Consider the following 16,521-nt stretch of genomic DNA (forward strand, 5'->3'; position numbering starts at 1 on the left):
GACACAATGGAGGGGATAAGGCCACATATGTAATACCTTAATAAAAAAATTAAAACAAAATGTACAAGATATTTGAACTTAAATTATTATGAAAAATAAGGTATTACTATTTCAGTCTAAGTATCAATAGTGTGTAAAGTGCTCTCCCTTATTAAATCAAAATTTAATTATCTTAAAAAAAAGAAAAAGAAACAGAAACAGAACCAGGATCTGATGAAGGTATTCTTCAGAGGTCTTGTCTGACAGGAGTGAAGAATAGCACTACTAGTTACTTATTATTACCAACATTCATTAAGCTTTTTCTAAAATATGCCAGATACCATGCTAATGAATCTCATTTAGTCCTCAACAATCCTATGAGGTAGGTATTAATATTTCTGTGGCCATTTTTACGGACAAGAAATAGACTTACAGAATTTAAATGCATTATCTGGGATTATACAATTAGTAATTAGCAACTTTCAGGTTCTGACTTAAGCAACTGGGTGCTATTTCTCTACAACAGAAAACTCTGGATCAGGAGCAAATTCTTTAGAGAAAAATAATGATTTCACTGTGGGATACGCTAAACTTAAGAGGGCTTTGAGAAATCCAAGTCGGAGATTCAAGTAGATGACTGGATCACTGGCCTAAATGCCCTCCTTTGTATTTATTGAATGAGGCAGCAACCTGGTATAGCCAATCATGGCAAACAGAAGAGGTACATGGAATTTTTAATTTTAATACTAGGACAGTCATCAGCAACATTATCAGACTAAGTATAGTTCCATTGGATGTATTGAATGAGATTGGATTTCTAAAGGGAGAATAAGACTTAGAATTCAAATGTATTTCCTCTTACTAGAAACCCACTAATGGTATCAATTAGAGCAGAATCTTTAACTTAAAACTGGATAATTAGCTGTGATTTCAGAAATGTAAATAGAACCCTCATTCACGAAATTGATAGGTGCTTCTCTTTTAACTACCAACCTCATGTTATCCTTTCCTCATCCCATCTTCTAAGTTTATGGATGGCAAATCTTACTGAGTGTTGTCATGAGGATCACATAGCAATTTATAATTAAACAGTGGAAATGAAACATTCTGTCATGTTGCTTCTGACTCAATCTTAATTTTCCAATTTCTGATTAAAGGAACTGCAAATTTAAAGCCTTGTAAACTCTTTTATTTAGAAATTGCTACTCACAAGTGTATGAAAACTGTGAAGTTTGCAAAATGTTTTACATGGTGTTTCAAATATCATCTGCCAGAGTATGAACATGTGCTAGCTCCCGCAATATGTTAAATAAGGCAAAAAAGGAATTTTCTTTGCATCACTTTCCACACTCTCTGTAGACTGGAAGACTAGTTCTCTTTGAGTGAAAGACAGCAGAGAAGCAATTAGGACAAATGTAATCAGTGTAAACATTTCTTCTGATGAACCATTGCCCAGAGCTCTTTCAGAAGGATGCAGGTGCTATAGTCAAAGCAGCGACCTTGGCCGTCCTGCTGCCTCCCCAGCACCTGGAATAGGGCATGAAATAGGAGCTCAGTAACACTTGCACAACTACATGGCCATGCAAAATAACAGCAACTCTTCCTCTGTTTACTAACATACTGATATGTTTCAGGATTGGGTTCAGTATTTTTGCATGTTATTGTTGAATTCGAGAGAGAGAGAGAGAGAGAGAGAGAGAGAGAGAGAGAGAGAGAGAGAGAGAGAGAGAGAAGGAGGAAAAAAGAGAGAGAGAATGAGGAAACGGGTTTATTGGGGTAAAATCACTTGCCTCTTGTTAGGAGCTGTTAGTAGTAAAATCAGGACTAAAACCTGGGTGTATTGGACTCCGAGATCCATACCTTTTTAGTTCAAAAGCATAAGACAGGAGAGGTTCCCCCCACGTTGGGTACATACACTATTACTGGTGCCTACATTTTAAATTTTTTGGTTAATTTTGAAATATAATGAAGTGGCGGCACCTTTTTCTAATCCATTTTCATTAATGAACTCTAATAGGTTTTTCATTTCTCTAATCTTTCATTTGAGCTGAATGAGCATATATAGCTACAAATATAACTGAAATGTAGACTGGATGTTTTCCACTTTGATATGATGAGAAGGAAATAGAGTACTTTGCTTTATTTGATATATATTGGAAAGCCCAACCATTAGGCAATGTTTCTAAATCACCTTAATTTATTTCTCTGATTAATCTAGAAAAAGCAGCAGCTTGAAAGTGATGTGTGTATATATTCATATCTGTTATTATTGTGTTTGTTCAAATGGATTTTTATTGTCTAGTTTATATTGTTTGCTCCTCCCTCATACCCAACCCAGTTACTGAAAATCTAATTTTCTAATGACGTCATTATCTCTGTAGCAGCCGGTGTTGATAAAGGATTCTAAATATCCAGTAGGTCAGAAGCAGCAGCAAATGAATTTAGAAGAAACAGAAATCTTTTGTATGCTTTCTTTTCTTTTTAGGTATGAGATGTGGAAGTGATTTTTAAACCGCATCATGATAGCATTTAGAGCAGTGGTTCTCAACCTTGGCTGCACATGAGAATCACCTGGGAATCTTTTAAATCCTGATTTCTGGGCCCCATCCTCCGGAAATTGTGTTTCTTTGTTATGGGGTGGGGCCACAACATTAGTAACAAAAAAACAGAATTTTCGGAGGATGAGGCCCGGAAATCAGGATTTTAAAAAGATTCCCAGGTGATTCTAATGTGCAGTCAAGGTTGAGAACCACTGATTTAGAGTATTTATACAACATTCAGAATTACTCTGTGGATTTTCTGCGTCTTTAAAATACAGTTCTTATCTGTTGGTGTTTTTGAGAGTTGCGGAGGGGGTCGTGGAGAACCTGCCACCTCCTCTAACCACTCACCTCGTCCTTGTTCTTGGCCTGTCTTCACCTCTGTTCTCTGTTTGTCTCCTCTGTTCTATTGAGCTCTTCTCAGTATTGCAACTCCAGTGAGAAACTGATGGGATAGATGCTATATCTGTTCATGGTCCTGTAATGATCGTTGGAGTAGTGGTTGGAATTCTCAGATTACACAGACATCCTTTGTTTTCTGAAAGACATGACGTGTTACACTAGTAAACGGGTTTTGTGGGTCGCTTACAATTTTTTAAAAATCTCTCTCTGATGCTTCACTTGTAGGATTAAAACACACACAAAACACCTCACTAATGAACAGCTATTTAATGCCAATTTAAAATGCTTCCATTGCCCTGGCTGGTTTTCTCTGTGGTTCGAGTGTTGGTCTGTGGACTGAAGGGTCTCAGGTTTGATTCCAGGTCAAGGGCACTTTCCTTGGTTTCAGATTCCCCAGCCCCCAAAGGGGCATATGGGGGAGGCACCCAATCCATGTATCTCTCTCATGTCGATGTTTCTCTCTCCCCCTCCTCCCTCCCTTCCACTGTCTCTAGAAATCAATGGAAAAAATATACTCGGGCGAGGATTAAGAAAAAAAGACATAAAATGCTTCCTTTAGAAAGGTTTTCAACTATTTGAATAATGTAGGAATAACTTTTGGCATTGTTTAGTTTGGTGAATCCTATAATGAATCCTGTAATATTTAAAATGACATCGCATGCACCCATTCTTAATGAAATTAAATTGTCATGGAAATATTTCCATCATTGACTCCTACCCTAAGCCTGTTTTCTTCCTTTTCCAGTTCCCTGAAAGCTTTCCTTCTGCCATTGGGTTATTGCTGCCACCTAATGTCACAAAATAAAATTGCTATTGGTTTGCCTTTTCCAAGAGATTTGCACAATTGTGCGGTTTATGGAAATAACTATTTGAGAGCAACAGATGGTTTTCCTCTATACTCTTAAATAATAGCACTGTGAAGTGGTTACAGCCTCTTTGGAGAGAAGGTGGGAGGCGTATATCTCACCAGCAAAGAGTGCAACCAATAAAGCATAAAGGGATTTAAGAGCCCTAATCTCTAGTATGGAACAGCGATTTTCAACCTTTTCACCCCATGGCATACAAATTAACTAAAATTCTGCGGCACACCAAGAATATATTTTTTTGCTGACCGAACAAAAATAGGTATAATTTTTATTCATTCACACCAGACATCTATTGTTGTGCTGGCTGTTATCACTTTGTTGTTGTTAATCCTCACCTGAGGATATTTTACCCCCCTCCATTCCCCACTGATTTTTAGAGATAGTGGAAGGGGTGGTGGAGAGAGAGAGAGAGAGAGAGAGAGAGAGAGAGAGAGAGAGAGAAATATCAATGTGAGAGAATTGATTGGTTGCTTTGTGCAGGCGTCCTGACTGGAGCCTGCAATGCAAGTGCATGCCCTTGATCAGAAATTGAACCCTTGATGCTTTGGTCTCGTCCATGGGAAGAACTGGCCAGGGCCATTTTTTATGTTTTTGGTTTTTTCTTTCTTTTTTTGACAATTTAAGGGAAAAGAGGCCAGTGCCGCTTACTAAATAGTCAGGTATTGCATGTTTTAAAAATTCAGCACACCAGTTGAAAATTGCTGCTAGGGTCCTGTTGCCAATCTGACATTGGCAGGTTCTTCCCCTGATAAAATATGGCTCAGTGTTCTGAAAGATCTGTTCCCACTTTATCTTTTTTTTCTGTGTGTATTTTTAGTTGTGAAAGTGTAGCCCTTATGCATGATACTGTTTATTTATTTGGGCAGAAGTTCTCCATGTTGACTGGGTTTTCTTTTAGAGCTGTGTTAAGTAGATGTTCAGGTTTTCATTGTTTGAGTAGAAAGTTTTGATGGCTTTCCTTTGCTCAGTTAGCAGAGACGTATCCGAAGACTTTCTATCATTAGTGTAACCTTAACCAGAATAACACTTCCCACTGGCTTAGTTATTTATTTGTGCGCTTCCTTAGCTGGACTCTGTACTTGTAGTACATGTCGAAAAGATTGCAAAGTCAACTGTGCTGCTTGCAAAATCCTAGACTTTAAAAAAAAAACCCAATCTGGGTCTTAAATGATTTATAATTATACTACTCACTTTTCTTCAGTATTCTGAAGTAGAGCATTAATGTTCCAATGGGCTAGGGCCAGGATTCTGTTGTCTTAAACTGACTTTGTAAAGACTATTTTATGTGGAGCATTTTAAGAGATATTTTGGGTGTTGCTGTTTCTCTTAGTCATGCTGTAAATAAGTTATTCATCCTTTCTAATTCCGAAGATGGTTAAAGCAAAGTCCAGTAAGTATAAAGTCTCACCTTCAACTAGTTTAGACTTAATTTTAACAGCTCTTTTATAGAATTGAATCCCAGAACCCCTGGTGGGTAGAGAACCTATTGAATAAAATCAAAATGGATTTAGACTTGCTGTTATTAATTATGTGTAGGTACTATGCCTATTCAGATGGGCAAGAATCCTAATTAAATACAGTTTACATTGTCATTATCCTTTGCTTTCAGATTTTCAGACAGGTTTCAGCGAGCTTATTCAGGCCATGCTGACCAAATTGTGCAAGTAAAATCTTGAGATTCACAGCCTCAAGTGACCGGCTTACTGCTAAATATAGAACCCTTATTGAGTTCCTTTGAGTTACTAATTTTGTTAGTCTATTGAAAAAGTTACTATTACTATTATCGGGTTTATCAGGCACAATTCCTTATGAGCTTTAGCAGACCAATCATAACTTCATTATCTATTTTGCTACTGAAACATTTCTTTTAATACTTCACAGTTTTATTAAACATCGCTATCAGATTTCTGTTTATTCTCCAATTATTACTGATTTTTTTCTGAACTGAAGACTGGATGAAGGCATATGATGGTTTTAATGTAGTGGTTAAGGGCCTAGCCTCTGAAGTTAAATTTCCTGAGTTTGAATTCCTTCTCTCTGATCTTGGGTGAGTAATTTAACTGCTGTGAACTTCAGTTTTCTAATATGTACAAGGGAGGTAATGTAGTTATTGTGATGATTAAATACAGATAGATAGATAATCCATTTCACTATTTATTTGGTTAAAATAAATTCTAAGGTATTTTATTTGTATGATTCCTGTAAATACTCCTTATTCTGGGTTTGTCTTTGTCTTTCCAGGGCTAAGGAAACTAAAGGATATCTGAGTGTTAATCATGTACCTAATTATTTACGCTTATTCATAGCTTCTCAATTGTCTTATAGCTCCAATCTTAGGTGGTTGAGGAGTAGGAATACAGGAAGACTGGGGCATGACTTCAAGGCCTATGGGCTAGTAGGCAAGGATGGTTTGCTGGAGACATTTGACCCACTCTCTTGGCCTCCACAGAGAAGCCTTCCCAGATAAGCTCAGACGCTCCAGGCATAGACTCCTATAACACTGTACTCTGTAATGAAATAATTGTTTTAATTCTTTTTGTGTAGTGCCTTTCTCTTCCTGCTCGATTGTATGTTCCATGATGCCAGAAACTGACTTTTCCTTCCGGTTTTGTTGGATCATTAAGTGAGCTCTCATTTCAGAGTTGAAGAAACAGATGCCTATCATATGTAACTTATCCCAAGTCACACATTTTCTGAAATAGTTATAAGTAGAACTCAAGTTTCCAGTCTCCCTTATTACAGTACTCTCTGCTCTTTCTACTGTATTATGAAAATTTAAGCTCTAGAAAGGGGTTGAGCAATATCTATAAATAACTGTTACCGAGGCAGAATAGACATACTCCACGGGGTTATGGAAATTGGAAGGTGAACATAAGTTCTTTTGTCAGGAGCTGGGTGGTAGGTACACAACGGCTTAATGACAGAGGAGACTCTTGAACTGTATGCACATGGATACATTTTTGGATAGAAAGCTGTGGAAAAGGTCACTCCAACCATAAATAGTATTATTGAAACTTTTAATCCCGATGTTTTTTAAAAATCTATAAAATATATATGTTAGCAGGCTAACAATCTTGTCTTATTTCAGTGAACAACGTGGGAGTATCATATGAGTATCCTGAATACTTTTTGGAAATTCCTGACTTGGACAGTGTAAGTCTTTCTTTGTATATTATGATAACAAAAGGAATGCATGCAGGTATTGGGAAGGCAATGTGGTAAAACAGCTCAGACTGTGAGCCCTGGAGTCCAGCTGCCTGAGGTTCAATCCTTGGCGCTTCTATTTGTTACCTGAGTTACTCTGAGGGTGATCTCCACCATACTTAGTGTCCGGTCCCTCGCCATTCAATAGACTTCATAAAGATGTTAGAAGGATTGAATGAGAAAATATTTATAACCCCATTTGTACAGTACCAGGGGCAATAATAGCTCTAGTTTTATTATTCTTACTTTTATTATATCATTATATTATATAATATTATTAATAATATAATACCTGTTATATTATTATATTATTATAATTTTTATTATATAGCTTTGTTTTAAGTATTAGGATTCTGAACACCAATTATAAATCATAAAGTTGTTAATAGACAACAATATTCTAGTGATTCAGGTAGACTAGCTCTACCAAAATGAAAGCTGTGTCCTTGATACATGCATAATTCTTTAATAAAGACTGAAAGAGGGTATCATTGAAGGAACATGTGAAATTTAAAAAAAAATTGTTGAAAACCTTAGTTTCAATCATTTCTCCTTTTTGTATTAGCAGAGAAGAAATTACAAATGGTTCATATTTACTTTAGATTAAGTTTATCTTTTTGCTTTCAGTTTTTACTTGCACGGATACCTTGGATTTTGCAGATTAGCATGAATTGCTACTTTTGGTAGAAAAGTACTATAACACTGAGAGTAAAATAAAATCTATCTCTCCATCCCAACTCCTGTCATTTCCCGAGACCTCTACTATACCCGGGGAAACTTTCAGTGCATCTCCAGATCATTCATATCACAGGTGTATTACGTGGTCATGTCCATGATCTGTATAAAATAATCAATATGTTTTTTTGCAGACCATCAAGAAAATGTTAAATGTTAACATTCTTTCTGTTTGTAAGGTAAGCAGCTTCTCACCCTTTTTGGTCTTTTTTGTTTAAGAACACTGACATAACCAGCTTGTTCATTTCAGTCAACTCTTCTTTTGATGTACGTATGTTTTCCAGATGAAAGTGTTCTATTTTCTTATGTCTTCAGGAAGTAGAAAGAACTGAATACCAAACAGGTGTCTGTATAGTTTTGCTCTTTAACAATGAGACATTGATTAAATGCTTCCATTATATGCAACCCTATGGTAGGCCCAGGGACCACACAATCTAACTTAGTCTGAAGATTGATTTTTACAAAGTTTTCATCTAGACGCAAGTCATCATTGGTAAATTGTTTCCCTTTTGTATTTTCTGTGATACAGGTAAGCTGATGAGTTAAATATTGTGGTAAAGTATTATATGGGAAGTATGGGACTATAAAGAATGATTTTTCCTAGCCACATGTAAAAACAACTCTAGTTTCGTAGAGTTTACAGTCAGCCAGGCTTCCTGTGGTTCTGGATGAAGTCCGTGTTGTTTCTCTGAGGTATTAATCAATTGTTGTGAGCGGCATTAACTTCCCGGTGTTTATCTCTGCCGCCATCTTCTATTATAATTTTTATTATATAGCTTTGTTTTAAGTATTAGGATTCTGAACACCAATTATAAATCATAAAGTTGTTAATAGACAACAATATTCTAGTGATTCAGGTAGACTAGCTCTACCAAAATGAAAGCTGTGTCCTTGATACATGCATAATTCTTTAATAAAGACTGAAAGAGGGTATCATTGAAGGAACATGTGAAATTTAAAAAAAAATTGTTGAAAACCTTAGTTTCAATCATTTCTCCTTTTTGTATTAGCAGAGAAGAAATTACAAATGGTTCATATTTACTTTAGATTAAGTTTATCTTTTTGCTTTCAGTTTTTACTTGCACGGATACCTTGGATTTTGCAGATTAGCATGAATTGCTACTTTTGGTAGAAAAGTACTATAACACTGAGAGTAAAATAAAATCTATCTCTCCATCCCAACTCCTGTCATTTCCCGAGACCTCTACTATACCCGGGGAAACTTTCAGTGCATCTCCAGATCATTCATATCACAGGTGTATTACGTGGTCATGTCCATGATCTGTATAAAATAATCAATATGTTTTTTTGCAGACCATCAAGAAAATGTTAAATGTTAACATTCTTTCTGTTTGTAAGGTAAGCAGCTTCTCACCCTTTTTGGTCTTTTTTGTTTAAGAACACTGACATAACCAGCTTGTTCATTTCAGTCAACTCTTCTTTTGATGTACGTATGTTTTCCAGATGAAAGTGTTCTATTTTCTTATGTCTTCAGGAAGTAGAAAGAACTGAATACCAAACAGGTGTCTGTATAGTTTTGCTCTTTAACAATGAGACATTGATTAAATGCTTCCATTATATGCAACCCTATGGTAGGCCCAGGGACCACACAATCTAACTTAGTCTGAAGATTGATTTTTACAAAGTTTTCATCTAGACGCAAGTCATCATTGGTAAATTGTTTCCCTTTTGTATTTTCTGTGATACAGGTAAGCTGATGAGTTAAATATTGTGGTAAAGTATTATATGGGAAGTATGGGACTATAAAGAATGATTTTTCCTAGCCACATGTAAAAACAACTCTAGTTTCTAGTTGCTAGGCATGCGTTATAGCCTTGTCACTTGTATATGCTGACCAAAGACACCATAGCTAATATATGCTAAAGGGAAGAGCAGCTATCAAATCTAAAATCAAATAAAAAGGAAAACATATTTGAAAAAATAGTAAGTGTTAAAATTATGTGTATGTTTCATAATATAGTGTAATGAGTTAATGACGAAAAATATGTTCGAATGTTTAAATTTTATTTTATAGAATTGATACTAGCTACAAATTAGTCTCCTGATAATTTTAATCCCTCTGTCAAATAAACGATACAAAAGTTTATACTAGACACATTAGTATTTTCTCCTGCTTGTCAGAACTGAACTGGTGTATACACTTATAGTATAAAACCCTGGCCTTCTCGATCTCCCAAAACATGTGTTTTTGGTTGGCAGTATACGGAACACTAATGATAAAAGGCTTAGGTCCTGACCTTGATCTGTAAGAACCAGTCAGCTTGCTGTGCTCCATGGCCACACACTGCATCCTTCAAGCAGCACCTGAGCACAGATCAGCTTGTGTGGTGGTGGTCACCTCATGTCTCTGCTTAAAGATGAGCAGCGCAGGGGGGAAATGTGGAGAAAGCAGCTCAAATCCAACAGCACTGTAGAGCACCTTTCAGTTTGTTCAAAATAATGATGGCATAAAAATGAACCACCAGTCCTTATATCTTGACAAATTATAAAATGCTTCTCCTGCCTCTTCATTCTTCCTCTTCCATTTTCTCTTTTTACACTGGCAAATATGCTTCTTCCCATGAAATGAGTTAGTGGAGCCAATGCTAAATTAATTAAACATACCATATCCTATTATATTGTTGACTAGAGGCTCAGTGCACAAAATTCATGCATGGGTAGGGTCCCTAGGCCTGGCCTGCGATCAGGGCTGATCATGGGCCTTCCAGCTGCCGGCCCAGGCCTTCCTTCATTCCGTGCCACCCGCTGGTGGTCAGCACATGTCATAGTGAGCGATTGACCTCCTGGCCTCTCTGTCGAATTCCCGAGGGGACACTTTGCATATTACCCATATATATATACATAGATGGGAAGGATCATAAGCAGAACTGGATAAATGCTTTACATTTTTGTATGTAAACTTGTTTTTTTGCAAATCAAATCTCACGACACTCAAGGCATTTGCTATTTAAAACCCTTCTTCATTAAGCCAAATAGTCATTCTTTATCTTTAGTGTAAGTACGAATTTTCCTGTACCTTAGTGATGCACACTTTATTGGAAAAACCATTTAAAACTCTTGATTTAGTTGTCATGGAGTTAACGACATCTGGAGTACAGCCCCTCTTTATTGTACTATTGGTGGGGTCCAAGCAGTTACCATCTCTGCAGCACAGTCAGGTAGTTCAGGTATGAAAGGTTTGGCTCACAGCAGGAGGTGAGTGGTGTGGTGCAGCTAACTTGAAGGCCAGAAAAGTAAGTTAAGACATGATTGTGCAGCAAAGCTGAGTGCTGTACTCAAAAGAATAGAGAGCCACCGGAAGCTGAAAAGTAGAAATAGGTGTGATCTGATCTACGTTTCAGAAAGGCAGGTCTAGTGGCAGAGGGACATGGCAATACGTATGTCACAGTACATGTGTTTGTCTTGCTTATACTGAGAAAAGGGCATTGGCCTCGATGAGGCTTTGTGTGTGGCCTCCCGGATTTAGTGCTCTTTCATGCTGCTGTCATCTGTCCTGTGGTATATTTTGATGAATTGTACCTATTGTCCTTTTGTTGACTGTGTTATGTTGCCAGGGCGAGGGCTGCATTTTCAGTAGGAATGGTTGTTTGGTGCCCTGGGGTAACTTAAAACAAGATGAGAATTGGTCTGGCTCTAGAATCTTACAAGATTTTATGGTGGCTGGACATCAGGGGAACTGGGGCATGGATGTCTGCAGCCTAAAGCCACAATAAAACATCAAAAAGGTTTATATAAGAAAGAGAACAACCTCTTCTCACCATCAGTGATGGTCAAAGTATTATCTCCTTACCAAACCACGATAGGGGTTGACTGGCTGCAAAGCGTGCCAGGAATTTGGAGATGTTTGCTGGTAGGGCCACAGCATCTTTTAAGTTCGGTGCTATGCCTTCGCATTGAATGACCTGGCTTTACATTCCTTCAGGTCTAGGATTATTGCTTGGTCCATGTCCCATATGAGTAGGTCAGATAAAGTAAAAATCACTTAAGTGTCATATTCCAGCAGAAGAATAATAAAAATGAAATATCCTGACCAAAGGAATTAGAGGTGGTCACCAGCTGAAGTAGTGGTGAGTGGTACAGAAGAATACTGGGAGAGAAATACCAGCCGAATGCTTTTGCCTATAGATCCTTGATGTTTAGTCATAGAGTCCAGTTTAGCCCTCTCTCCCCAGCCACCAAGCCCTTCAGTTCACTTTTCATCTTACTCAGTAGTTTAGGTTTATTCCTTTTTTTGTCTCTCAGTGACTTACTTAACTAGGCTTTCTCTTTACCAGGCATGATACTGTTAGTTGAAGCAACCTAAAGGATGTTTAGAAGCCTTGTTGCTTGCTTTCCAACTTTGCTTTCAAATCTTTTGGGGTTAAACTTAGTCTTGTTCTTTTTCCTGCAGAGCAGGTAAAAGTCAAGGTAAGAAGAACCAGGGGTATGGAAATTCTATATAGGTGGCCAATATGACAGATAGATTAGCCTTAACCTGGAAGAGAGCCCTACTAGCTGGGGATTTTTCGTTGTGATTTCAGATGGTCTGTGACTAAAATCCTATATAATAAAAGCCTAATATGCTAAGTGTCTGGTGATCTGGTCAGCCGTTCAACCAATCCAAGCATAATATGCTAATGATATGCTAAGGTAAGAGTCTCCTTGCTATGCCATGCACTGACCACCAAGGGGCAGGCACTGTGACCATGGGTTAGCTTGCTGCTGGGGCCTGGCCGATGGGGACTGAACAAGATGGGCTGGACACTTAAGCCTCCAGATATTGAACCACACTCTTCTCAAATATTTCCAGTTTCATGCCTGGAGGGTTTTACATCTCAAAACACAGAGATTTTGCAAATGAAATTGTTGTGCTGCTATTGATTATTAGAGGAGTCGTGAAAAAGGAAGAAGTGCCACAACTCCAGAGGCAGGCAAATACAAGTCCAGTTTCAACAGGTAGGATAATGAGCTTCACACCAATCCAAGGACAAGTTCTAAAACAGATCTTTTGTTGCTTGTTTCTGATTTGAGATCACTTGTTTTAGCATTTGCCATAATTGGAGTTGCCTTTCTTCCTCCGGCTTGTCTTTTTATTTCTTGAATAAGTTTTAAGATCTCAAGACACCATAGACTCTTTATCCCTTTTCAGATGAACACTGCCCAAACTAGCTCCCCAAGGGTGGGGAAATTATTCCTTCTGATGGTACTGGACCCAGAAGCTGCTACTGGCTTGGTGAATAAGGTGGATCACAGGGAATGGCCCTGCCTAGACCTGAATCCCTTAGGAAATTTCCAGGCTACCATTCTGACCCATGAAGGGAATGTTCCAACCTTCTATCTTACCTTCCTTAGAGCAAAGAAGGAAATAGGTGAGGGTGTGGTCCAAGGTAAAGTTTATTAATAACCTCCACTTGAAGTGAAGTACCACTGAGTTTGGTTTGCTTTATTTGAGGATGAGGAGGAAAAGTCTTAAGCAGGGGGTCATAATGTAGTTCTTCATTAGATATTCAAGCAGAGTGGAAACTTGAAACTGTGTTTTATTAGGAATGGTTGGAAGAACTAGAGATGTTCAGGGTGAAGAAAGGAAACATGCATATCTCTCTCTCTCTCTCTCTCTCTCTCTGATTGTATCGCACCCCTGTTAAATCCTTTAGCAACTTCCCCCTTTCCTCAAGTTCAGAATCTTGAATGTGACCTATAGGGAGGGAAGGACCACCTGAGTTGGTCACTGCGCACCTCCCCAGTTTCCCTTCAGATCTCTCCCCCTCCAACTGTGCTCAGGTCAGAGCACCTTCATTCAGTCCCTTGAACCGTATGTTCCCTCAGGCTGGTCTCTTTCCATGGAAGGCTCCCTCATCTCAGACTTCACTAATTCTACTCATCCTTTAGTTCTCAACTAAAGTGTATGCACTTGGAGGTGGGGGTGGGGTAGGGAGCCTTCCTGACCCTCCAGAGGAGATGAGGTCTCTCAGGCAGTTTCAGCGCATGCTGCCTGTCTTCCCTTTGCCCAGCTTTTCATTTTTGGTTGAGTGTCTCCCTACAGATTATAAACAGCATGAGGACTAGTACCATCTCCTTTTTCTTTCTTTCCATTTCCGAGCCCCAAGCCTCAAATGTGGTGGGTATAAAATGAATGCTTTTTGAATTAAAATAAAAGAATTAATTAAAAAACTGAAAATTCTAGTTCTTTGGGAATAAGGATCACACTTAGTAAGATAAGAAGACATATGGGACATGGACCAATGGGGCCCTAGAAGGGTGAACTTGGATTAGTTATTGATATTTACGCTGAAGTAAATTGTAAGAACTTCCTCATCTTTGAATCTGCCAGAAGGGGAATGGGCAGAAGGTAAATTCCTTTCTGATTCTAGGTCAGAAGTTGCAAACCAATAATCTGTGGGCTGAATGTGCCCTACCAACATACTTCAGTTGGCTCAAGCAGTGTTTTCAAAACTGGGACATTTCATACCCAAACTTCTAGCTTCTCTTGGGAAAAATCTGAAAATCAGGTAACACCGAGCTGAACTGCTGAGTGGCAACAAGTGATTAGAGCTGAGTGGCAACAAGTGATTAAGCTGAGTAGCAGCTAATTATGCTAAATAGTTAGGCTTGCAATCTCCAGATTTCCACAGGCCCCACTTGTCTCTATTGTCTGATTTGCCGTACTAGTGTATGTTATGTACCTGGCCCTTTCAGGCCTTTGGGTTTGCATCCCCCTGTTCAGGAATTCCAAACATTCAGTGTATTCAAACTGCAGATCTGCTTAGTTATGCTGAGAGATTAGAATAGCTTTGACTAAATCTCTTCCATCTCTATGATCATCAGAAATTAAAGCACTTGGAGTATGAGGCCGTTTGCATGCTTTTGAAAAGCTAACTTTTTCCTTCTGGTACCACTGTGTACTTGTTGTATGTTACTCAGCTGGAAGTAACAATGCTGTGCCCTGTTGGTGATAAATGTTTAGATGGGGGACGGGGGTGGGGGTGGGGGTGACAGGGGGAGCAGATGGATGAAAAGCACAGGTGAAGCATTCGTTTCCTTTTTCTTACATGAATTTGCCTTGGGCTGTGACATGGTACCAGTAGGGGGAGCCCTCTATTAATTTGGAAATCTATGAGAAGAATTTCTGTTGAGCAGTGTAATTGTATTTAATTTAGGGATTATGCTAAGAATTTATCCCCACCCTGCCCCAAGAATTCAAGTTAATAACATTAATAAATTACAGGAAATTAATAAATTACAGGAAGGTGAGTATGGCCTTCACCACTGAACCCCACCCAGGGCTTTTCTAGATGAAGACATTACAAGTTAATACCTGGAGTCCTTTAGTGCATTTGAAAGCAGCTATCATAATGCTCCTCCAATTTTCTCAAAGATTGGGTACATTTAGCCCTTGGGTCTCACAGTAATGGGCTGTTCCAAACATAAGTACAAAATGTTGGGTTTGCCAAATTGAATGACAACCACTGTTTTGATAGTTTTCATCTTTAAAAAAAACGGAGTAGTTGCCGGTTGGTTCTAAGGTTCTTTCCAGCTCAGAGCAAAGCTAGTAAAGGAGAATTCTTACATGTGGGCGAGAATGTACAGGTCTCTCTGAGAACTTTAGGGATGCCTTTCTCCTCCTAAAATCTGTCAATTTTTAGGAAGTCAGCTTATTTTGGGAAAATTTAAGTGATGGAAACTCTTAGCATATTATAGTATGCTAAATATTTGGAAAAAACAGGCTAATGATATATGTGTTCTTTTTATTTTAAATTTTTGACAGTTTATAAGTTATGGCTTTAGATTCATTAATAATTGACATGCAGCCTTCTGTTTTAGAAAACTCTTTTACTTTTGTTAAATTAGTTTAGCATATATCAAGCCATAAATTATTACAAAATGTTTGGGGTTTTTTTGTGTTTTTTTAAAAATATATTTTATTGATTTTTTACAGAGAGGAAGGGAGAGAGATAGAGAGCCAGAAACATCAATGAGAGAAAAATATCAATCAGCTGCCTCCTGCACATCCCCCACTGGGGAAATGCCCGCAACCCAGGTACATGCCCCTGTCCAGAATCGAACCTGGGACCCTTCAGTCTGCAGGCCGACGCTCTATCCACTGAGCCAAACCAGTTTTGGCAAAATGTTTAGTTTTTATAGTGTTGGGTTGAATTTCAGGTTAAGTCATGCGGGGTGGAGGGAAGTGGCAAGGAGACTCTGACCTTCCACAAACACTTACACATTAATAAAGGAGAAAATCAAATAGTATGTAGAGATCTCAGAGCACTCTATAAACTTTACCTAATTAAGCTTTCATCCCCTGCACAGTAAATATTCAGTTAGCCATATAGGTTAAATTGTAAGGATTTCTAATTAAGTTGTATTCTTGGTAACACAGAGCTCAAATTATATAGTTTGCCAAAGAAAATGTGTGCTATCTTATTCTAGTATGATTTCCAATGGAGTTACCATCTAATTTCTCCAAAACAGGCATTGTGCAACACTTTTGCTGCTTCATGTAATTCTTTTCACTATTATCCTATGGTTTTTTAAATTATTGTTAATGATACCAATTGAGAACTTGCTTAAGGCATTTGCATTAATTTTCTTCTAATTTGTGTGGGCTCATTTTTCAGTTGCTTGAATTCAGATCCTGTTTACTCCAAGCAGGTTACTCTGGGGTAAAGGGCAGAGCAAAAGTGAACAAAGTGGCTCTTTGTCATGTCCTAATTATTGTGTGAATAGCCTGGATTCTAAGACAAGTTGTTATACTCTATTTCTTATCCCATATAACAAAAGGCTAATATGCAAAT

The 16,521-nt window shown here is 38.1% G+C and overlaps 1 protein-coding gene across 5 annotated transcripts in view; it reads left to right on the forward strand.

Moving 5' to 3' along the window:
• The window catches only part of HSD17B12 (hydroxysteroid (17-beta) dehydrogenase 12), a 134,320-nt gene that overhangs the window by 98,895 nt on the left and 18,904 nt on the right, over positions 1-16,521 (forward strand). For 3 of the 5 annotated variants that reach the window (XM_015569494.1, XM_006772240.2, XM_015569496.1), the window contains 2 exons: positions 6,876-6,940; positions 9,041-9,085. In XM_015569494.1, the coding sequence (XP_015424980.1) occupies positions 6,876-6,940; positions 9,041-9,085 (110 nt within the window). Of the gene's footprint in view, positions 1-6,875; positions 6,941-7,860; positions 7,906-9,040; positions 9,086-16,521 lie in introns of all 5 variants that reach the window. The other 2 variants (XM_015569495.1, XM_006772241.2) reach the window with 1 other exon arrangement.

Source organism: Myotis davidii, unplaced genomic scaffold (assembly GCF_000327345.1).
Source record: "Myotis davidii unplaced genomic scaffold, ASM32734v1 scaffold265, whole genome shotgun sequence".
In the NCBI taxonomy this organism is placed as follows: Eukaryota; Metazoa; Chordata; class Mammalia; order Chiroptera; family Vespertilionidae; genus Myotis; species Myotis davidii.